This window comes from Protopterus annectens, chromosome 2.part0, assembly GCF_019279795.1.
Source record: "Protopterus annectens isolate FY-2018-M chromosome 2.part0, PAN1.0, whole genome shotgun sequence".
Taxonomy (NCBI): Eukaryota; Metazoa; Chordata; order Ceratodontiformes; family Protopteridae; genus Protopterus; species Protopterus annectens.
Window position 1 is genome coordinate 3530477 of NC_056728.1, and position 23140 is coordinate 3553616.

Below are 23140 nucleotides of genomic sequence, written 5' to 3' on the forward strand. Positions count from 1 at the left end.
GAAGGCCTTAAGGAACACCAACTCATCAGCAGAAGGGGGTTTGGACTGCCAGCCGCCTCATTGTTTAAGGGCTTCCAGGATGTCTGCAAAGGAGACATCATCCGAGGACGACTTAGGGAACCCTTCTGCATCATCGAGATCAGTGTCTGATGTAAGAGACTCATCAGGGGAGTCAACGTGCTTCCTCTTGCACGATCTTTTCCTGGGGGGTTCTTCCGAAGAAGCTTCAGAAGGACCTCCAGGAGGGGGGGAAACCCCAGTGGGGGTAACCTCAGGCCCCGGGGCTCCGCTGTCTAAGGACAGGGGGACTGCCAAAGACCCAGTCTCGGTATGCAGGGAAGGAGCTGGGGAGACCGTGGAGGTAGCCAAAGATGATTTGGCTAAAGCACTCCTCATAGCCCTGAAGGCGGGACCACCAGAATCCTGGGAGGGTCCCACCTCCGTGGCCACGATGGTAGACGGCACTCCCGCAGCAGACGCACCGAGAGGGAGACTTGGGACCGAAAACATCAATCCCGAAGCATCCCCCCCGGGGCCGACGGAAGAAGTCCGCGTACCGAACTCCGACCCAAGAGCCAGAGTTGGAGTAAGGGTCGGGCCCGACCCTAAAACCTCCACCGGTTCCACCAGCACCGGCTCCAACGGTGCCGAAGCTGTTGGAGGAGGAATCATAGTAGCAAGGTGGACCATCGGCTCCGAAGCCGAATGGGCTGGAGCCGAAACTAGCTTTTGGAACACCGGAGACTGGAAGAGTCTTAGGAGCACCCTGTCGATGTCCGAATCAGACATCTTGGATGATCTGGACGATACCGATCGGGTCCGAACCGATTTCTCCATCGGCTCCAAAGGACTAGGGGACCGGCTCTGAATGGATTCTATAATTATTGGCTCCGAGGGAGATCTCAAGTTAATTTCCCTTGGTGCCGACAAGGACTTCGGCTCCGAAGGGGAAGAGTCTGAGCCGGCAACCCTCATCGGCTCCAATATCAGTGGAGCCGATGAAGGTGACCCGCCTCTCGATGCCCCAGTCCTCGGCTCCGAAACCAGAGGGGTCGAGACTAGAGGCATCGAGGCAGACTGTTCCGCCCACGGCTCCGAAGTCCGTGGAGCCGATGGAGAAGTCTGCCTAGGTTTTCTGGCAGTCGGTTCCGACTGACTGGTCGGAGCCGACACTTTCTTCTTTTTTGAAGGAGAGGGAGAGGAAGATAAAGCCTCCTCGAAGGATGGCTTAATTAACCCCTTAAGGATTAATTTGTTTTTCCTCTCCTGGAGGACCCTTGATGAGAAGGCGTGACACACGCTACATGATTCTTGTAGGTGCTTGGCGCCTAAACAATAGACGCACGAGGAGTGGTTGTCCGTTATGGACATCTTATAACCACACCTCGCGCACTTTTTAAACCCGGAGGGTCTATGCTCTTTGGACATGTCTAATTTAGAGATAACACAGCTGTCTAAAGAGAAACACACCAAAACTTAACAGTTTAAGTGCAAAAAATATAAAGTTTTTTTTTTTTTTTTTTTTTTTTAACAACAATACAGTAGTACAAAAAAACAACACAGAAAGTGAGAGAGAGTCAAGACCCTCTAACTTAAACGGGTACTTGACCCACAAATAAAATGCTAGAATAGCAAATAGCAACAGGGGAAGGCCCCTCTAACTAAAACGGGAAACCTTCCCTTGACGAAAAACACAAATTTCTCAACAAAACTGTTCAATACACACTCGTATCACAACAATAGCTGTTAAAACAGCTTTTGGGTTCAAAGCAAGCAAATTCCTGACAGGAAAAGCCTAAATAAATTAGTACTTAGCCCAGCCAAGTTGAGACCACGTCTTAGCTTGTAAGCGGCAAACGAGATCTGGGGGATTAGTGGTGGTACATCCTGGGATAAAAAATAGCTCAGCCAATAAGAGGCCTCGCTCTATAGCATAGCGTGCCGAGTCGGAGCCGAGGGATCGGCTCCGAGCCCATCAGTACAGAATGTAGGCGAGATAGGATCACATAACATCTGCACATTAGCATGGTAAAAGAAACCAAAAGGAGCGGTGTTCTGTGAAAAGGGGAAGGTTTACAAAGCTCGGTAAAGTTTTAGGTGTCACATTACCCAAATCCTACTGGCCTCGGGTCTTACAGCAACAGACGGAAATGGACTGGTTCCATCAAATATTTCCTTGTATACTTCATGAATTTGCCCTTTTGTTGAATGTTAACACAGAATTCTGTAGCCTCTGAACAAGCCAACTAGTACAACAAAAGTCAAGAAATTCCTAATGAGAAAACCAAAGCTGAAAACTATGAGCTACTCTAAAAATATTCCATGGGCTGTACTTATACTATGTACTTTAACAGGCTTCTCAGAAGAGACCTGCCTGGTCCATAAAAGCGATGTTGGATCCACTCTGCATTTGAATAGTTTCCTGAACATATAAATGGAGTAGTTAACAGAAAAAGAAATTTATTGGTAAAAACATACTAACATCTGAAAAAATGTGACACACAGCAGAAAATCAAACTTGCAACTGGAACAAGCTTCCAGTAACAAATCAAGTTATGCAATTGAAGTTTGTTAAAAAAAAACTTGATTCTTACACGGGAATAAAAAAGAATGCTGATGGAACAGCAACCAAGAGTTCTTGAAGGCAAACATGTCACATGATATCAAACTATGAAGTTATTCACAATCAAAATCATAATGCTCTAAACAAAAACAAAGCTGCCACCTGAAGAGAAATATCTTAGGGGAACCTGATGCCTGCCAGGTGTAACAGCTGTCTGTACTTCCAACAACAAATGTCATTAACAGCTAATCTGGTAGCAATAAACAAAGCAATTTCTAAAAAAAGAATTAGATTGTAACCTTTTTAAAGATAAAGGCAATAAGAAAATGTTAATTACACTGACAGTGCAGTTAAAAACTCACAAAAAGCAAGAAAAAAAAAAAAGAACTGAGCTGGAACATAAAGTGCATTATTTTTATAGCCAGCCTTTCTTAACTGAAGACTGCAAGTCCTCATACTCAAGGAGGCATCTACCTACCAAAAAATCATGACTCAGGAATTATTTGCTCAACTGATTAAAAGTCCAAATTCCAATGCCTGGCTGCAGGAATGATCATTATGCAGAATGAATGCAGATCTTGTGTGTGTGGTTCCCTTTGGCTCTGTTCTTGGGTCGTACATTGGCCAAAGAAGCATGAGCATCCTAAGACGAGCTTCAAAGACTTTCAATGAACAGTCTCATGAATGGCAAAAGGACGAAGTGCCCAAGTGTTCACTCCACTGCAAAGCCCCCCAACCCTCAAATGTAATGTTACTTGAAAAGGTTAATAAGGATGAAAAAGCAGTAATACTCAAAAAAATGAAGAACTGAGTGAAATGCATAAAAATATATATATATATCAACAAGCAGAGTGTGACTCTTATTTATATGTGGTTCACAGAATAAAAAACAGCAAAAAAAGGATACGTGGTACTGCAAATGGCTGAGCAAAGGCATGAAAGGCAGAACCCCACGTAATCTGCCAGGGAGCAATGTAGGTCATCACAAAACGAAGTTTGTACAGTAAATCCCACAGCTGGAAAAAATGTCAATAAACAAGCAATTAGCAAAGATCAAGAAAACAATGCTCAGAGTTGAGATCATCAGGCACTAATCTTTCGGTCAGAATATTATTCAATACATTACTTCTTGGATAAAATGCTCTTGTGTAACCATTTCAGCAGTAAATAACTGCTATGTGCTGAAGTCAGAGATTCAGAGAATGAATAAAGTACTACAAACTAATCACTGCACGTACACAGATCTTCTTGTGGAGTCTTCTAGCACTCAAACATGAACTGTCCCAATCCTCTCATATGCACACACGTGCACATACACATATAGATAGATATATACATACATACAAACATACAAACATAACAAGAAATGTAAAATGAACAAAGCAGCAATTTCTGTCAATTTGCAGATTCCTTTTTGATGGATTGTCTAAATACTTTGCAGAAAACGTGGGAGGAATCTCATTGCAGTACTTGCATTTATGAAAAATTCTTGAATGACCAAAAAAAAAAAAAAACATGGGGCAAGATAATTTGTTGGTGGGTGTTCTCTATGCACTACTTATAACAGGAAGTGGAATCTAGGACAAATTTGTACTGCAAGTAAAAATAATTCAGTCTCAACTACAAGAACAATGCATGCATCTCCACTGCAATATAAATAATTCTAATACTACAAATGTTCAACTTGTACTATACAACTTGAAACAATGCAACTGTGAAGACTGACAAAATGTGGTTTAAGTGGAACAAATTCCAATTAATATTGTTGCTTAGGCATATAGTCAGCCCTTCTGCGCATTTTATTATGCTGTAATGCTCTGTGAAATAACATGTCTGTTAACACAGTAATTTAAAATATGTTTACATTTACCATTTCATAAATGTATTGAATTATTCTTCTTTATGACTCTCTCTCTACAAAGTGGACTAGAAAAATAAACCACTACTGTATTTTTCTACAAATAAAAAAAAAAAGACTAAGAATCACAAAAATATGACTAATGACACTAACAAAATATAATATAGTTAGCCTACTAAGACTTAGAAAATAAATTAAAGCCAAACAGTATGATACTGAAAAGCAAAGAATAAGGACGTACACACTGAAACGCTATGTGAAAAACAAATTTACCACACAAGTGTTATAGCAGTTTCCTGTGCACAGTCATGACTAAATGCACAATTTTATAAAATGAACAAGCCACTGAAAAAAAAAAACTGCAGACCTCCAGGAAAAGTGAATGGAAACAAGAAAAATCTTGCATAGAACATCCTTCTCATTCTGTTTTTATAACAGATTTAATGACTGTCAGGAGTTAGGAGTTTGGCGTTGGCATAATGGTTGCCTCACAGACATAAGGAACAAGTTTTGATTCTCACAATTGAGGGAACCTGTCTAGGCTTAAAATGGCCAACAAGGGCATCTAGCCTAGTATTTCCTTATGATCCTTATGACTCAGTTGTAAAAGCTCTAGTACAGAACACCAGATGCAACTGATCTTATGGTCATGGCTGAATACCTGACATTTTTGGTTCTTAGTAACTTTCTTATGCACTGGGAAACCTTCCAGCTATCTTTGAGATATGTAAGGGAGAAGACTGAAATGGGGAATTGCAGAAAGGATAGGGATTGATAAGTTTTATGTAGCCAGGACTGCTCTCTATGGGAGCTGAGACTCTGAGGGCATCCAAGTTTCTCTTTCTGGTACCCCAGCTATTTTTTGTAATGGCCTCTCACCTTTTTTCTTATATGTAGTAACAGGACCATGAGTTAGATGTTCAATTTCTGCCATACTAGGCATGGGGGGAGAGGTAAAAGCTGTTTCGCTGACCACATAGTCTTCCTCCCTTTCCTCTATTTACTTCTGAATACTTCACTAGTGGAGTTCCCAAACAGAATATCTTTATCCACAGATGCATTATGGAAGTGCACAGTACTGCCCTCTGTCAGGAGATGTAGCCTCATTGAAGCATGTCTCCTAATCACTGACCTGTAGCTACCATCCTGGATTCTGCATCCACAACATCATAATCATACTTTGAATGTTTGGACACCTGACTGCCTGAACAGATGGAGTCCAACAATTTTTACTTCAGATCCTCATCATATACCTCCCCAATCTTTACCTTTATTTGGTCTATGGAGGCAATCTAAAACTTGGTCTTGTGCATTTGACAGTTAATGGTTTTGAAGACGAGAGTGGGAGCTGAATATACCTCCATCCCCAACTACTCCAGCGCTCTGCTTTCTTACCAGTGGGAAGAGTTCTGGAAGCAGGCACTGGTGCTGACTCCTTGTTTGGATCCAAACAATAAACACTGTAGGTCCACCACAGGGTATTTGTAAAGAAACTTACCGGAGTCCTAGTCAATGTTAAACTTAACCACATTCCTAGGAAGCCTGGTATGTGTGGGATAGAAATTCTGCTCCTTAAAGACTGACTGGAGGAACTGTCACAGGCATAGGGGCAGCTAGACCCAGTAAATCTGAAAGCTTTTTTTCAGTGTCTCATACTTCTTTGGCTTTCCATTTTACATAGTTTTTCATCTTACAAAGAGTGACTCAAAATATGTCATGAGTGCCTGATGTAGCTGGCCAAGGAGGATGGGAGTGAGAGGCCGCTGCCAGCTCAATCACTCTGAGTAGGTGGCCAGTGGCTCTGAATTGCCATATGTGTGAACTCTAGCAGGAGTACTATGTAGTATTGCACCCACAGAACATGAGCCAGTGAGCACTCTCTGCCACTGTACGTTTGCATGCGTCATGGGGAGATTGTGAAGGCATGCGCCTTATGGAAATGCAGCAGTTGGGGATTTTGAAAAAAACTGCCATGGGGATGCGCTCCATAGAGGAGGCTAGGTAGCTATACAGGACCAGCAATTTGTCCTGCTTTCTATCACCTGACATTTATCTTTCTCTTGGAAATAATGAGATAAGACCCTCCATAAGTAAGGAATGGAACATAGGGCTGTCGTCCAAGCTGGTAGGTGCTTGGCTCTCACCCTGGAAAAGGAATGAATGTATCACAATCAGGCAAAGGAAGGGAAGCCACTGAGTAAGACCCAGGAAAAGGTGAAGGAAAAAAAAAAAGAAAAGCATGGTAATAAAGACTGAAGAATCCCAGCTTTCATTTTTTTAATTACTGTAATAAATTACTGTGAGGATGGGTAAAAGTGGACAATTACTCAGTAAATGGGCTTCTGACAAGTTGACTAAAAACATTAAGCACATAGTGCTAGAAAATTTAGGAAAAACGAGAATAAAATTAAAATGGATGCTCAAGGAGTTCATCAGTGATAGAAATAATTGACTTATAATATGGTTACTTGTTCAAAGTGGTATAGAAGTCTTCAATATAAATGTCTGCTCTAAATATGGCCTGCTTAACATTTAAAAAAATTGTTTAATCAAACGTCATCTTTCTGTACTGAAAAAGTTTTACTGTACATTACTGGTGATTTTAATACGTCTTTCAGGTCTATGCTTTAAGCAGAAAGCTATAAAAAGTCTGGTTTACTAAATATGTGCCAAAAATAGGTTTACAAGGTACTTGGAAAGGCATTACATTTTGGCAAAAAGCACAACACTTTTTCCCCAAATTTAGGCCTAGAAAGTTAGTGAAATAATTTAACTCTACTCACAAAGTACAGTTGTGTACACTTACCATAAATGTAGATGTTAGAGTGTATTCACTGTTGCAGTCATCAGATTTGGGTTATCCCTGCCAGGGTAGCCCTCGGCTGACCTGAATTCTAGAGGCTTAGTATTTCTGCGTCGGTTGCCGTCTCTTCAGGACTGAGGTCAGGTCGTCAGTAGGTAAGGCAGCTGACACCATTACATCAGTTTTTCTTGCCATGTCAGGAGCCCCCAAGTGGGACCAGGTTATGGTGGAAGAACCCAACCAGTAGAAAATAAATACCAAAATGTCCCTTGTAAGGAGAAAGAGAGAGAAGAGAAGAGGGAGATGGAGGGAGGGAAACCAGGACTCCAACAGTGAATACACTCGAACATCTATATTTATTGTAAGTGTACACAACTGTATTATGTTCTTCGCGTTGCAGTCATCACATTTGGGTTGATTCCCAAAGCTGAGGAAAAGGGTGGAGGCAGTCGAGACTAGGGGCTGGCTAGGATGCCATGCAAGACTGCAGTGGCAAAGCCTGCCCTGGATTTGGAGAAGATAGACAGGTGGTAATGTTTGGTGAAAGTGTGAACAGATGTCCAGGTGGAAGCCTCAAGGATGTCCCTGGTGGGGACTCCTCTAAGGAAAGCTGCAGAGGTGGAGGCTGCTCTGGTGGAGTGAGTCCTGACCCCCTTAGGGAGAGGCTTTCCGTGTTGCTTGTAACAGAAATGGATGCAGTGTGCTATCCATTTGGAAATTGTTTTGAGATGGCTTTGCCCTCTGCCCATGCAGCAAAGCTAACCAGTAACTGATCAGGCTTTCTGAATGACTTAGTCCTGTCTAGATAAAATCTGAGCTGTCTGTGCACATCTATGGAGTGCAGGATCCTTTCCCCCTTGTTCTGTGAGTTAAAGAAAAAAGTGGGCAAATGAATGGATTGGTTGAGAGCCACACTGGACACCACTTTGGGCATGATGGATGGGTTAGTCCTGAGGGAAACCCTGTTAGCATGGAAGATGAGGAAGGGCTCCACAGCCATGAGTGCTTGTAGTTCAGAGACTCTTCTGACTGAAGTGATGGCCAGAAGAAAAGCGGTCTTCCAGGAAAGAAATTTTAACTTTGCTGAAGATGCTGGTTCAAAGGGGATAGGGTGAGCTTTTCCAACACAAATTTAAGGTCCTAAGCTGGGGTAAGTGCTCTACTGGGTGGCCTTAAGTTGCTAGCCCCTCTTAGGAATTGTTTGATGAGAGGGTGCGAGAAAAGGGGCTGCTCAGTGGGGAAATTAGCATAGATAGCAGAGGCATGAATTTTAATTGATGAAAAGGAGAGACCACTGTACAGCAGGTCAGCTAAGTAATCTAGGATGAGAGGGAGGGAGGGCTGTGCCGTATCAGCTCCCTTAGCCTGAATCCAGGTGCAGAACCTTTTCCATTTGTCAGCATAAGGCTTTCTAGTGCTAGGGCGTCTGGCCTCACGTATGACATCTAGAACCTGTTTACTGAGGTTGGCAGATTGATTAGTGCTTAGGGAATAAGCCAGGCTGCCAAACTGAGGGAATGCAATTGGGGATGCATGAATTCTCCTTCTCTCTGGGTCAGGAGGGTTGGGGTATGAGTGAGATGCCATGGTGGCAGAGGGGACAGGCTGTGCAGCAGTGGGTACCATTGCTGGCAATGCAAGTCTGGAGCAATAAGAATTGTCCTTGGTTTTTCCTCCCTTATTTTCAGCAGTACCCTGGTGATGAGAGGTAGTGGAGGAAAGGTGCAGACTGAAAGATTGACCCAGGGGAAGGAAAGGGAATCCTCTTTCCAAGCCCTGCTGTGATGCCCCCTGGTGCAGAACTTGTGAGCTGATGGTTGGTGTGTTAGGCAAAGAGGTAGACCTTCGGGGTGCCCCATTTCTGAGTTATTAGGGTGAAGGTTCTTTTGTCTGGCTGCCACTTGTGCGGGTCCAGAAGATTTCTGCTTAAGTGGTATGCCAGAGAGTTTAGAGAACCTGGCAGGAATTGTGCTAACAGGTGGATTTGCTTGGCAGAGGCTGTGTGCCAAAGGGTCATGGCCAGCCTGCATAGAGGGTAAGAGTGAATCCCTCCCTGCTTGCTGATATACCACATCACAGTGGTGTTGTCTGTTTTGATCAGGAGAGCCCCTAGGGAGAGAAGGGGCCTGAAAGCTGTCAATGCGTGCTGGAAAGCTAACATCTCTGTTTGGTTAATGTGCAGATGGATTTGCTGTGTGCTCCACTGGCCCTGTATGCTGCTGCCCACCAAACAAAACTTTCCTGAGGTAAGGTATCATGGGTTATAAGAGTTTCCAGGTCTTGAGAGTGTTGACACCAAAGGCTTTTTATGTACCACTGAAGTTTCCTCATATGCAGTCTGGCATATGGAATGAGTAAAATGCAAGATGCCATGAACGCAGAGCTTGCAGGATTTTCCTTGCAGATAACTAGGATCTGGTGGCTAGTTGAGAGAAGTACGCTGTCAGGTAAGTTTGCTTTTCTGGTTTAAGGAATGCCATCTGGGATGCTGTATCCAGGCTTACTCCCAGGAATATATTCCTTTGGGTGGGTACTAGTTTGGATTTCTTTTCGTTGATAGTGTACCCTAGGGAGGTCAGTAGGGACTTTACAAAGGCCAGGTGTTTGAGCAGCTTTTCCTGTCTGTCTGCCTGAATTAGGCAGTCATCTAAGTATGGGTAAATTTGGATATTCCTTTGTCTGCAAAAGGCAATGCTGGAGCCAGACATTTTGTGAAAACTCTGGGAGCAGTAGATAAGCCAAAGGGAAGTGCAGAGAAGTGAAAGTGCAGAGATCCTGCCCTGAAACGTAGGTATTTCCTGCATCATTCCCTGATAGGAATGTGGAGATAGGCCTCTTTTAGATCTAGGGTGGCTAGCCAAGCATCCTTGGGAGAGCATGGGTAGCAGTTGCTGGAGGATGAGCATTTTGAATTTTGGTATCACCAAGAAGGTGATTAGAATGAAAAGATCAAGGATGGGGCACTAGGCGCCCTCTTTTCTGGGTACCAGAAAAAGTCTGGAGTAGAAAACTTGGCCTTTCTGTTCTGCATGAATGTGCTGTAATGCCCTCATAGAGAGCAGGGAAAGGACTTGCTTTTGCGCCTCTGCCCACTGGTTTGGAGGTAGATCTGGGAACCCTTTTGGGGTTGGAAGAGTGTGGAAAGAAAATTTGTATTCCTGGGACACTGTTGAGAACCCTGTGGTCGTTGCGTGATGGTGGCCCAGGTGCTTGTGTGAAAGGAGAGTTTTCCTCCTAGGGGTAAGTGACGTTGGGGAGAGGGAGGGTTTAGGGGAGGAGAGTCATTCTGAGTTCTTACCATGAGGGGGTGGTTTAAAACTCCCTGTTTCTGAAGTGGAGGAATTCCACTGTTTTGATCTTTGCATTCCCTGTGGCTGCTGTCTGGGGTGGGGGGGGGGGGTCTGCTTCCACGGGGTCTGGGCTGAACTGACCTGGTGGGAGCAGGAAAGGACCAGTGCTTGGTGGGGCAATGCCTGCTGACCCTGGGTGGCTGGACCTGTAAGAAATCCTTAACTGTCTGCATAAATTTAGCTTTTTGTTCCATCTTTTTTAAGACCTCCTCTGCCTTAGTGCCAAATAAGTTGTCTTTGTGCAAGGGTGCATCCAACAATTTAGATTTAAAATGGTCTGGCAAGGGCTGTTCCTTCAGCCATGCATGCCTTCTAAAGACAGAACCGGTGACTGCTACCCTGCAAGAAGCTTCTGGGGCATCAAAACCACAGTGTAAGGTGTGATTAGTTACTTAACTTGCAGAATGCATTATCTCTTGTAATTCTTTAGATTCTGCACAAGAAGGAAAGGAAGACACTTTTTATTTGAGGAGTTCCATGGTATGTTGCTAAAATTTTAGCATGTGGAACTGGCAATTTAGTGCTCTGACAGCAAGAGTAGCAGAGGTGTATACTTTTTTACCCCATCTGTCTAGTGCTCGGGAATCCATATCTGAGGGGGGTGGGACTCTTAGCAGAGGTTGCTTTAATTCCTTTAGGCCCTTGAGAAATTACCTCAGGCTCAGCAGTAAGATTTTTGAAAAGAAATTTGAGAGTCAGGGACTCTGTAATACCTGTCAAGTTTTCTGGGTGCTGGAGGGAGGGTGTCCGGAGTCAAACTGGATTCCAGGAAATCATCATCCACAACATCCAGGACTGGGGGAATGGCCAGGGGTCTGTGCTGTGGAAGATCTAAGAATTCCCTGAGTCTCTTTTTAGACTGAGGGTAGTTCTGACATTCCCATTGGAAATGCTCCCTTAAGGTATGAAGGGTTTCCCCAATGGAAACGTCCCGGGGGGTGGGGGTTTGGGGGCTGAAGGAATGGAATCCTCTGCATCAGAATCCTCATAAGCAGAGAGGAGTTGCATGTCTTCATATTCAGATGCATCAGAGTCCTCAGACTCTGTTCAAACAAAACTACTAGGGACAGATCCCTTTTTCTTTTGGAAGGGGTAGCTTGGCTTCCCCTGATGAGCATGTTAAGGTCTTCCGCCATTTTAAGCATTTGAGACTGAGGCAAGGAAGCAGGTGCCTGAGATTGGGTAGTTGGTTTCTTGGGTGCGGTTCGTACTCTGGGCCTTAGAAACTCAGTAGTTTTCGAAAGAATGGTAGATGCAAAAGAAGTCGTTTGTGTCGAGAATCGGTAGTGTGAAGGACTTTGAAGCTGGCACCTGCTTAGCGGCTCCAGACCCATCCAAGGGAGAGACAACTGCAGAATCCTTAGTCGAAGAAGAGTTCTGCGGCATACCGGACTCCAAAAGGGTCTCGGTAGTGGCATGCAAATCCACAGAAGTGGGCATGAGGGGCTGCGAAAGCGCCCCACTGAGGACTAGAGAACTGACGACTAGCTTAACGGAAGCATCTTCAGTAGGTTTGGGCCTGTGAAGTCTGTCTCTGTCTTTATCCTTGTGTTTTTTTCGGAAGACCTGCTGTCGGATAGTTTACCAAAGCTATATCGGAGTTTGAGGACTGTAAGCGAAAATATCTAGCTACAATAAGGGCTCAACGAGAAACAGTTCTGGCATTGAACAAAGCACAAAAGTGACAGTGGGGGGCATCGTGGTCTGGGCATAAGCAAGTGATGCAGTAAGAATGAAGGTCTCGCTGTGGTATTTGCTTTCCACAGGCAAGACAATTTTTAACTTTTTCTGACATCGGTTAGTGCAAGAAAATAGGATCCCCAACGGGGTACTTAGCTTTAGAAGACTTCAGCTTCAATTTGGAAAACGAAACTCAGGTAGCGGCCGACAGGCACTCGTGCAAACTGCTTTTGCTTCAGGCTTCGCGGCAAGAAAGACTGATGTAATGGCATCGACTGCCTTACTTTATACTACTGACGACCTGACGTCAGTCCTGAAGCAACAGCAACCAATGCAGAAATACTAAGTCTCTGGTATTCGGGCCGGCCGAGGGCTACCCTGCAAGGATAACCAAAATGTGATGACTGCAACAGTGAAACACGAAGAACATCTAAAGTACAGTATATGTGTTAATAACAAACATTCATCCTGTCACAACATCTGATTTCCTGTTCTTGTTCTTCCTATCACAATTAAAGTTTTGCTACACTTTTCAGATCTCTCTGCTCTCATCCCTTTGTCACCTTCCTTCCACTCATACATTCACTGACTCACCAATGAACTTTTCACTCTCTCCCTTACAGCTAGTATACACTAGCACTGTAAATAATTGCATTTACTTTGGTATACACTACTTATGGTATGTTGAACATGTTATGTTCATCCATGTTTATTATTTTTGTGTATTCTAATGTTTATGCTTTTACTTATTATTTCACTTGCAGTCCTGTTCTACTTTCCCTGGGCTAAGAAAGAAACCAATCAAATGTAATTGATGCTATACCCAGTCAACAATCACATAAAACTCCCTTTTCTAAATCCCTTCATAGCATTCCTTTAATAAAAAGTTTCATTTGCAAGAAAATCACACAACACATCAATATGGGGATTAGATTCTACTACCTTTAAAGTACTTACATAATCAGTCCCTTTGAGCTAACACAAGGAGAGACTTTTTTCAGACTAATCTGTTTGATGGTATACCTATCCACATAACTTGCAATAAAGAATTATGAAAATGTGAAACTGGGAGAGCATGAATGCAGATACAAGTAAAACAATTCACAAGTCTTAAGAAAAAGAAGACTAAAAGGAGTACTCGTCTACATGGACTTACTTCAGGCTGAGCTGAGAAACACTGCCTGGTTAAGAGACTTGCTGATGGCCACATACACTAAGTAAATGGAGGCTGTAAGAGTCGGACCCAGGACTGCTGCTGTATACAGTTACATCTTAGCTATAGTCCTAAACTTCTACATCAAAGAATACATTCAAGAACAGATATTTGATCAGAATGCGCAAGCCAGACAAACAGCAAATGAAGCCATCAGAGCTGCTGCCACTGTTTGGGCACTAGCTGAAAGAAATGCTAAACATTTAGCTTAGAGACTTGCAGCATACACAGAAAACAGACAGGGGAGTTCAGTGATAAGTGTGTCAGAACAATCAGTCTGGAATATAATACTTTAATTGAATATAATAATTTTATTTATTGCTTTTGTTTACCAGGATAGTCAGACTGGGCACAGGTCCCATTTCAGCAGAGGCCTGGGGAGAAATGCTCCAGTTTACAGAATGAGTAGAAGGCAGTTATACAAGACTTGCATAACAAATATACATGCATACAAAGAATAGTAATGATATAATAGTTAATAAATTTACATACACAGAATAGCAAATGTACAGAAATAGAATAGTAGATGAACACACAGAATTATTATGATATGACCGTTAATGAAATCACAACACTTAAAAAAATGAAAGAAAGTACAGTTTTGTACCTACCATAAATGTAGATGTCCGATAGGTATGCATCTGCAGTCATAACATATGGGTTGTCCTGCCTCAGGCAGCCCTTCGGTTGGCCAGATTCCAAAGTCTGGGTCTGGCCTCGGCTGATGTCGCACTTCACCCGACGTCACAGCTTCTGGGGTATAAAGGCATCAGACGACGCCATTTTCCTCAGTGTTTCTTGCCCCAGATGGAGGGGTAAGCATGCTAGGAATACCACAGAGGGGAAGGAGGGTGGGTAATCCTGACTGCAGATGCATACCTATCGGACATCTACATTTATGGTAGGTACAAAACTGTACTATGTCCTTCAAGGATGCATCTGCAGTCATAACATATGGGTAGAATACCATAGCCAAACTGGGGGAGGAGGCACTAAGATAATGATGGTGTAGTTAAGATCCCCTGTAAAACTGCAGTTGCAAAACCTGCTCGGGATCTGGAGTATAAAGGAAGATTGTAATGCTTGGCAAATGTATGCACGGAGCTCCAAGTAGCAGCTTCTAAAATGTCTTTGGTCGCCACTCCTTCGTAGGAAAGCTGTAGTGGTGGCTGTGGCTCTTGTGGAGTGAGGCCTGATATTTTCAGGAGTTGTCTTTCCATGAAAAGAGTAGCAGAATCAAATGCAATTTCCTATCCATTTTGAAATTGTCTGTTTGGAAATTGCTTTTCCTTGCACTCCTATTGCATATGCTACCAGAAGCCGGTCAGTTCTTCTGCTGGTTTTAGTTCTGTCCAGATAGTAGCGTAGTTGTCTGTGTACATCCAAGGTGTGCAACAGTTTTTCCCCCCTGTTCTGTGGGTTAGGGAAGAACATAGGCAAATGAATAGCTTGGTTCAAGGATACCCTGGATACCACCTTTGGCATGAAAGTAGGATTGGTTCTGAGAGACACTCTATCCTGGTGAAAGATAAGGAAAGGCTGCACTGCCATTAATGCCTGTAACTCGGATACCCTTCTTGCTGAAGTGATTGCTAGAAGGAAAGCAGTTTTCCAAGATAAGAACTGTAAGTCTGCTGATGCTGCTGGTTCAAAAGGGGGAAGTGTTAATTTTTCCAGCACAAAATTGAGATCCCATGCAGGCAGAGGTGGTTTCCTTGGAGGTTTTACATTTTTGATTCCTCTTACGAATTGTCTGAGGAGGGGGTGTGAGAAGATAGGAGGATCCATGTTGTACTCTGCTGAAATTGCTGAAGCATGAATCTTAATGGAAGAATAGGACAGGCCATTGTGGAACAGTTCTGCTAAGTATTCTAGGATGTGTGCTAGGTTTGCCAGTGTGACATTTGTACCCTTTGATGCACTCCAAATGAGGAATCTCTTCCATTTAGCTGAGTATGTTTTTCTTGTGGAGGGTCTGCGAGCCTCCAGGATAATGTCCTTGACCCTCTGAGATAAAACATTTTGGTTCTGTTTTATGCAATTTTCCAGGCTGTTAGCTGCAACGTTTTCAAGTTTGGATGCAGGGTCTTGTAGTTGTTCTGCGTTAGAAGTAAAGGCCATAGAGGTAAAGGCCATGAGTTCGTCCGAGACATGCTTCTCAGTAGCGGATACCAATGCTGCCTTGGCCAGTCTGGTGCTATCAGAATCACCTTTGGCTGTTCCTCCCATATCTTCAGTACAACTTTGTACATCAATGGGAGAGGTGGAAAAGCATAAACTGTCAGGGCCTTCCAGCTGAAAGAAAGGGAGTCCACCCTCCAGGCTTGTGGGTGGTATTCTCTTGAGCAGAATTTCTTCAGTTGGTGGTTGAGTGGGGAGGCGAACAGGTCTATCTCTGGCATTCCCCATTTCTTTGTTATGTTTTTGAAGATGTCTGGATGTTTCATCCATTTGTGAGCATCCGTGGTAGTTCTGCTTAAGCTGTCTGCTAGTGAATTCTCTTTTCCTGGTACGAATTTGGCCTGCAGTTGAATGTTGAGATTCAGGCCTAGGTTCCACAGGTCCATTGCCATCCGGCATAGCGGGTAGGAATGCGTGCCTCCCTGTTTGTTGATGTACCACATGACTGTGGTATTGTCTGTCCTTATCAGCAGATGTCCTTGCTGGAGGAATGGTTTGAATGCCTCGATTGCATGCTTCACTGACAGCATCTCCTTTAGATTTATGTGTAGATTCAGCTGGTCTTGAGACCATAGGCCTTGGATACACTTGTCTTCCATGTGTGCCCCCCAGCCTAGGTCTGAGGCGTCCGTGGTGATGGTCTGCCTTGGTTGTGGTTTGTGGAAAGGCAACCCTCTGTTGGTCTGGCAGGCCTGAGCCCACCACAGGAATTCTTTTTTCAGACATGGAATGATTGGTACCATGGTTTCTAGACTGTGTCTGTGTTGAGACCATACATTCCTTAGGTACCATTGTAATTTTCTCATATGCAGCCTGGCATGCGGGATCAAGATTATGCAAGATGCCATGTAACCCAGGGCCTGCAGGACTTTCCTTGCAGTAAGCTGAGTTTGTCTTGTCAAAGCCATGAAGTAGACTGGTAGTTGCTTTTGTTTTTCTTCTGTGAGAAAAGCCATCTGAGTTATTGTGTCCAGTTCTGCACCCAAAAATGTTATCCTTTGGGATGGCACTAGTCTTGACTTCTGGATGTTGACTGTGTATCCCAAGGCTTGTAACAGTTGTATGACATAGGCCAAATCTTTTATTATTTTTGTCTTGTTGTCCACTTGTATTAGGCAGTCGTCCAGGTATGGGTAGATCTGAATTCCCTGAAGCCTGCAATGTGCAATTACTGATGCCAGGCATTTCGTGAATACTCTGGGCGCAGTAGATAAGCCAAAGGGCAATGCTGAGAATTGATAATGCTCTGATCCTGCAAGAAATCTGAGGTGTCTTCTGCAATCTGGTTGTATAGGGACGTGCAGGTATGCCTCCTTGAGATCTAGAGTCACCAGCCAAGACTCCTTGCCCAACATGGGAAGAAGTTGCTGTAGGGTCAGCATCTTGAATTTTAGTACAATGAGATATGTGTTTAGTGCGGACAAGTCGAGAATAGGCATCCATTGATTTTCTTTTCTTGGTACAAGGAATAGTCTGGAGTAAAATCCTTGTCCTTGTTGCATAGATGGTACCCTTTCTATTGCTCTCATCCTTAGTAAGTTGATGATTTGTTTTAGAGCCTCTAGCTAATGGCTTGGTGGAAGGTTTGGCATTCCTCTCTTTTTTTGGTAAAGTGTGGAAGTGAAACCTGTAGCCTTTGTCTATTGTTTGCAATGTCCATTTGTCTCCTGTAATACAATGCCAGTTGTTTGAAAATAAAGTTAACTTTCCGCTCAAGGGTGCTTCCAGTTGCTCCCTGGTAGGCGGAATCAGAGCCAAGTCATTGTGTCTGTCCTGTGGAAGTGGTTGTAGTCGCAGCTGTGGCGGTACTCCTCTGGTTGGCAGGTTGCCACTGATGACCTCTGTAGGCACCCCTAGATTGACCTCTGCCTCTTGGGCATCTATTTCTGCCTCTCTGTGCTCTGGAGCAGTCTGGAAAGGACCAATTTTTTGAAGGCCAGTTTCTGCTGAACCTCGGAGGTTGGACCTGCAGAAAATCCTTGACTGTTTGCACAGATTTAGCTTTTTCTTCCACTTTCTTTAGAATCTCCTGTGCAGGGGAGCCAAATAAACTTTGTTTCTCCATAGGGGCATCTAGGAGTTTAGACTTGACATGGTCTGGCAAGGATTGCTCTTTTAGCCAGGCATGCCTTCGAATCACTGCTCCAGTCATAGCTGATCTAAATGAAGCCCTCCAGTGCATCATAGCCACATTTTAAAAAATGATTACTGACCTGCTGAGAGTTGTGTACCAAATCCTGAAGGGCCTTACGGTCTAAAGGTTCAGGAGAGGAAAGCTTTTTATTCAGCTGATCTAACAAAAATTCCTGGTACTGTATCATGTGGAATTGACAGTTTAAAGCCCTGGCAGAAAGAGTAGCAGATGTATAAACCTTTTTACCCCATTTCTCTAATGCTCTTGACTCTCTTTCAGAGGGTAGGGGGTTTTTGGCAGTGGCAGCTGCAACACCCTTTGGGCCCTGAGAAATAGTTTCTGGGTCTGCAGCATGGGCCTTATACAAGTGGAAGTGAGAATCCGGGACCCTGTAATATCTGTCAGGTTTGGCAGGGGCCGGGGGAAGAGAATCAGGGGCAGAACTTGCATCATTGTATGCATCATCAACAACTGAAAGTACAGGTGGTATGGCTAAAGGCCTATGCTGTGGCAAGTGTAAAAAGGTCCTTAGCCTTTTCCTAGAATCAGAAAAATCCTGACCCTGCCATTGAAAGTGTTCCCTCATTGAGTGTAAAGTTTCCCCAAAGGAAAATTCTTCTGGGGGGGAGGCAGAAGGAATTGAGTCTTCTGCATCCGAATCCTCATAAGGTGAGTATGGTACTTCCTGATGGTCTGAGACATCTGATCCATCTGAGGAATAATCAGAGGAGAGAGGTTCAGGGGGTTCAGTCCTAGGCCTTTTGTCAGGAGGAGGTTGTGAGGCCCTGTCTGGGTGAGGTTGGGATCCCCTAATCAGAGATATAAGGTCCTCAGCAAGGCTGAGAATCTGAGAACTTGAGGAAGATCTCTGAGAGGAAGCTTTTGTTGGTAAGGCCTTGGGGAATTTTAGCTGCTTTAGCCCTGGAGAAGGCCTTAATAAACATGGAAGCAGGGGGTCTAGCTGCCCCACGTGCAGGAGTAGAGATGTCCAACGGAATGCTGTCGGACAATTCTTGTGCGCCTGCTACTTCGGTAGAAATTTCTGTAGCCGACTCAGCCGGGGCCTCTGAAGGAAGAACCGAGGACTCGGTTTCAGCCGAAACCGAGACACTCGCGGTAGGCCTAACCGTGGTTTCAGCCGAAACCGCGGGCCGCGAGTGTCGGTCCTTTTCCTTGCGTTTTTTGGCTAAATGTGTAGTCGGAGTCTCCGACGGTATTTTATATGCAAAAGCGGGACCAAAAAACTCTTCTGCAAACTCCGACCGACGTCTAAGTGTCCGTCGGTTGAAGGAAGCACAGGCTAAACAAGCTGATACGTCGTGGTCTGGGCCTAAGCAAGGAAGGCAGTAAGAGTGGAAATCCTTATGAGGTATTTGTTTCCCACAAGTTAAACAATTATTTACTTTGTCTGACATCGGCTGAGGCAAGAAAGAGTCCCCAACGGGTACTTAGCTTTTTTAGAAGTCTTCGGTAGCTGAAATCTCTGGATCTGACCGACCGGCACTTGCGAACAGCTTCTGCTTCGGGCACCGCGCGGCAAGAAAGACTGAGGAAAATGGTGTCGGCTGATGCCTTTATACCCCAGAAGCTGTGACGTCGGGTGAAGTGCGACATCAGCCGAGGCCAGACCCAGACTTTGGAATCCGGCCGACCGAAGGGCTGCCTGAGGCAGGACAACCCATATGTTATGACTGCAGATGCATCCTTGAAGGACATCACAGTAAAATATTAGTTAATAAGCTTATAAAAAAGTCTAGTTATTTTCAAATGAAATCAGCTGTAAATAGATACTGAGTAGAAGATACTGATGCAATTATAGGATCAAAATGGTTACACAGTATGGAGTATTACTTTCAATGTCCTTAACTTCTTTGTTAGCACATTCTTGTTGTTTAAGGGTCTCTTGTTCTTTGATAAGCCAATGGGAAATAGTCATGCATTTTGCATTCAGTCACTTTCTAGGAATTAACCTGAAGAGAGTTCTCCTTTGACAACCAAGCTGGCTCCTCTGTAGGTAAAAATCCAATTTAGTTACAGATAGATGTGATGGGATACTGCTATGGCAAAGACACCCTCCTTCACTCCAAAATGGATCAGTCTTTGTGGTTTTGACAGCATTCTAGAATAACAAGATGGAATATCACAGTCTTTGCTTGCTTAGTATGTATATGTGTACAGAAGTCTTCCAGCAAAGCTCTTTCAGAGTCAGTCTGCTGTGTGAGCAGGAGTCCACAAGTGACTGGAGCAAGAAGCATGAAAATGAATATATTTATTTTTCATTTCAATTAAATGTTTTTTCTACATAAATGAACAGACAAAGCAATTCATGTGGAAATAGTAGGAAAAAAGTGTTGTAGCAACCTTCAAAGTAGATAAAAAAGTGATTACAATAATCCAAACCAGTAGTCAAGCGCACTTTCATCTTGTAACCCAAGACTTCTTCAGAACAAATTAAAATACATCAATACTATACTTAAATAGTCCCTGGTTAACAATGAAAGTTGATTGTCAATTAACAGCCAAAATGTAAGGAAGTCCTTGTAAGGGCAAAAGTTAAAAATGCTTTTAAATTAATTCAAAACCATCTTATTCATGACATAAAAATATATAAGAATACTTCCAAATATTTAAATGTGCAATAATACAATATTATAAAACTATGATCCACATTTTATATATTAAATGTTTTATTTAAAAATCTTTTTTGATAAAAAAAATGTCTTCTAAAACTTTAATGCCTTGTACTTCAATACTGGCATGATACTACATGCCTCATTTATACCAGGGGGCCGGTTGGAATTTATTCTAAGCTGCCACATTAACTCTTCCCTCTCAAGTCTGTTCTTCCAATTCCCTCCCCTCAAGTCACTTCCTACAATTTCTAAAATCCCAAAGTGAAAAGTTTTACATAGTACATTCCCCTTCAAGTGCCTATATAGGGCATTGTTCTCATCTTCACATCTAATAGCGTAGAGGTGTTCATATATCCTCCTACGGGGAGCCCTTTCAGTTTTGCCGACATACAACTGTTGACAGTTCTGACAAACTGCCACATACAATAACCCCTTAGATCCACAAGAGCCCCTTTTCAATGTAACTTTCCTCCTAGGGGACCCTATTTCTATGTACTCAACACCCAAAATGTACAGGCAGCAGGCACATGATCCACAGTTCCTGGTCCCTCTTGGTAGACCACTTGAATGAATAGGATGCTCCAATAAAAAATTTAACTTATAATTAGTTTTAAATACAAACACAGGTTCTATACCTATACAATCCATAAGGTTGTCCGTACTTTTAAACATGACCCAATTCCTTCTCACCATATGTTTATTTTCCTTACTCAGCTCACCAAATGTTAAAACCAATGCTTGACTGTAATTTTTGTCCCTCTTCTGGACCTCAGGGTTCCCTTGTTCCCAATAAAGGTTTAAATCTTTTTTCCCCATTCATTCATAACTTCCTCACAGATGGGGTAGAGCATTTGTGTCGGGTAGCCTCTTTCTACAAAGAGCTTTACCAGGGTTTACCAAACTGAAAGGGCTCTCCGTAGGAGGATATATGAACACCTCTACACTATCAGACGTGAAGATGAGAACAATGCCCTATATAGGCACTTGAAGGGGAACGTACTATGTACAACTTTTAACTTTGGGATTTTAGAAATTGTAGGAAGTGACTTGAGGGGAGAGAATTGGAAGAACAAACTTGAGAGGGAAGAGTTAATGTGGCAGCTTAGACTAAATTAAACCCCCCACCCCCATCCCGGTATAAACGAGGCATGTAGTATCACGCCAGTATTGAACTACAAGGTATTAAAGCTTTAGAAGACTTTTTTTATCAAAAAAGATTTTTAAATAAGACATTTAATATATAAAATGTGAATCATAGTTTTGTAATATTGTATTACTGCACATTTAAAAATATATAAGAACACTTCCAAATATTTATGTCATTAATAAGATGGTTTTGAATTAATTTAAAAGCATTTTTAACTTTTGCCCTTACAAGGACTTCCTTACATTTTGGATCTTAACTGACAATCAACTTTAATTGTTCATCAGGGACTATATAAGTAAGGTATTGATGTATTTTAATTTGTTCTGAAGAAGTCTTGGGTTACAAGATGAAAGCGTGCTTGACTACTGGTTTGGATTATTGTACTAAATCAATTTTTTATCTACTTTGGAGGTTGCTGTGACACTTTTTTTCTACTATTTCCACAGGAATTGCTTTGTCTATTCATTGGTTTAAGTTTGACAAGTTCCTACCTGTTTTTTGTTTTTCTACATAAAGATATACAGAATTCAATGAAAGCACAGCTGCAACACATTTATTACAACAATGCAATCCTTGTTACAGACACACATGCAAGAACACCACTTCAAATCCTCAGGAAATAAATGAGCTGGGCAAATCTCTTCAAATGTTTTTTTCAAAGGGTACAGCTTCTGGTCCTGATGGGTTATCCACTGATTTATATGGCAATTTACGCAAACTATTCTGAAGTGGTTCATTTCTCATTCTAGCAAATCACTGGATTGCAAGTATCCAACTGAAACCTAGTAAATCTCCAACACATCAAGCTTTTCAAAGGCCCGTTCTTTCAATACATTCGGATAAAGAACTCTTGCCCAAAATTCATGCAAAACTAGTGAAATATCAAAACCCATGTTTGATTCATACAAACTAATCAACACACTGCATGAGGAACAGCAAGTGTAGACCATTCGTGGTAGGGCCCTTCTGGCCTACTTTGAAATCTGTCCTAATATAAATCTCTAAACTTAGCTGCAATAGGCTTCAAAAAAGCTTCTACCACTTATTCAAGTCTTTCCATGGAAGTCTCACAAACAAACACATTCTCTGAAGAGTAACAGGCTCAAATTCAAATTTAATTAATTAACCTTCAGCTTCTATTTAGAGTGGCAGTTCCATCTCATTCCAATTTCCATTACAAAGAGGGCACAAAGCAAGGATGCCCACTATTCCCTTCTTTACCTTTCATAGTGATAAAAAAACGTCCTGCCACATAGTCAGAAACTGTCCTTCTAGTAAAGGTTTGGAATTCAAAGCTAATGAGGAAAAAAAATTTGCAGATGACTGCCATATACTGCTAGTCTACAGACACAACAAAAAAACTGTAAAAATATTGTTGAAGTCTAAGGAAAGCTAATCTATCAACAAAGCACGAAAAGAAATGCAATTTAAAAGGAATGCTGAGTCCTTTGTTTAGGTATAAAGTTTACACCAAATAATTATACATCAGATAGTCCATCACACTGTTTAGATATACAATTAAAAAATATATAGGAAAAACTATTTGTTAAAGTTCATGCTGGCATCAAGCCAAACTTT

General features: G+C 42.8%; 1 protein-coding gene across 2 annotated transcripts in view; it reads right to left on the reverse strand.

The window, feature by feature from the left end:
* PCNX3 (pecanex 3) overlaps nucleotides 1–23140 on the reverse strand; it is a 2517385-nt gene that overhangs the window by 638889 nt on the left and 1855356 nt on the right. For both annotated transcript variants that reach the window (XM_044060478.1, XM_044060477.1), the window contains exon 23: nucleotides 3471–3579. In XM_044060478.1, the coding sequence (XP_043916413.1) occupies nucleotides 3471–3579 (109 nt within the window). The remainder of the gene's footprint in view (nucleotides 1–3470; nucleotides 3580–23140) is intronic.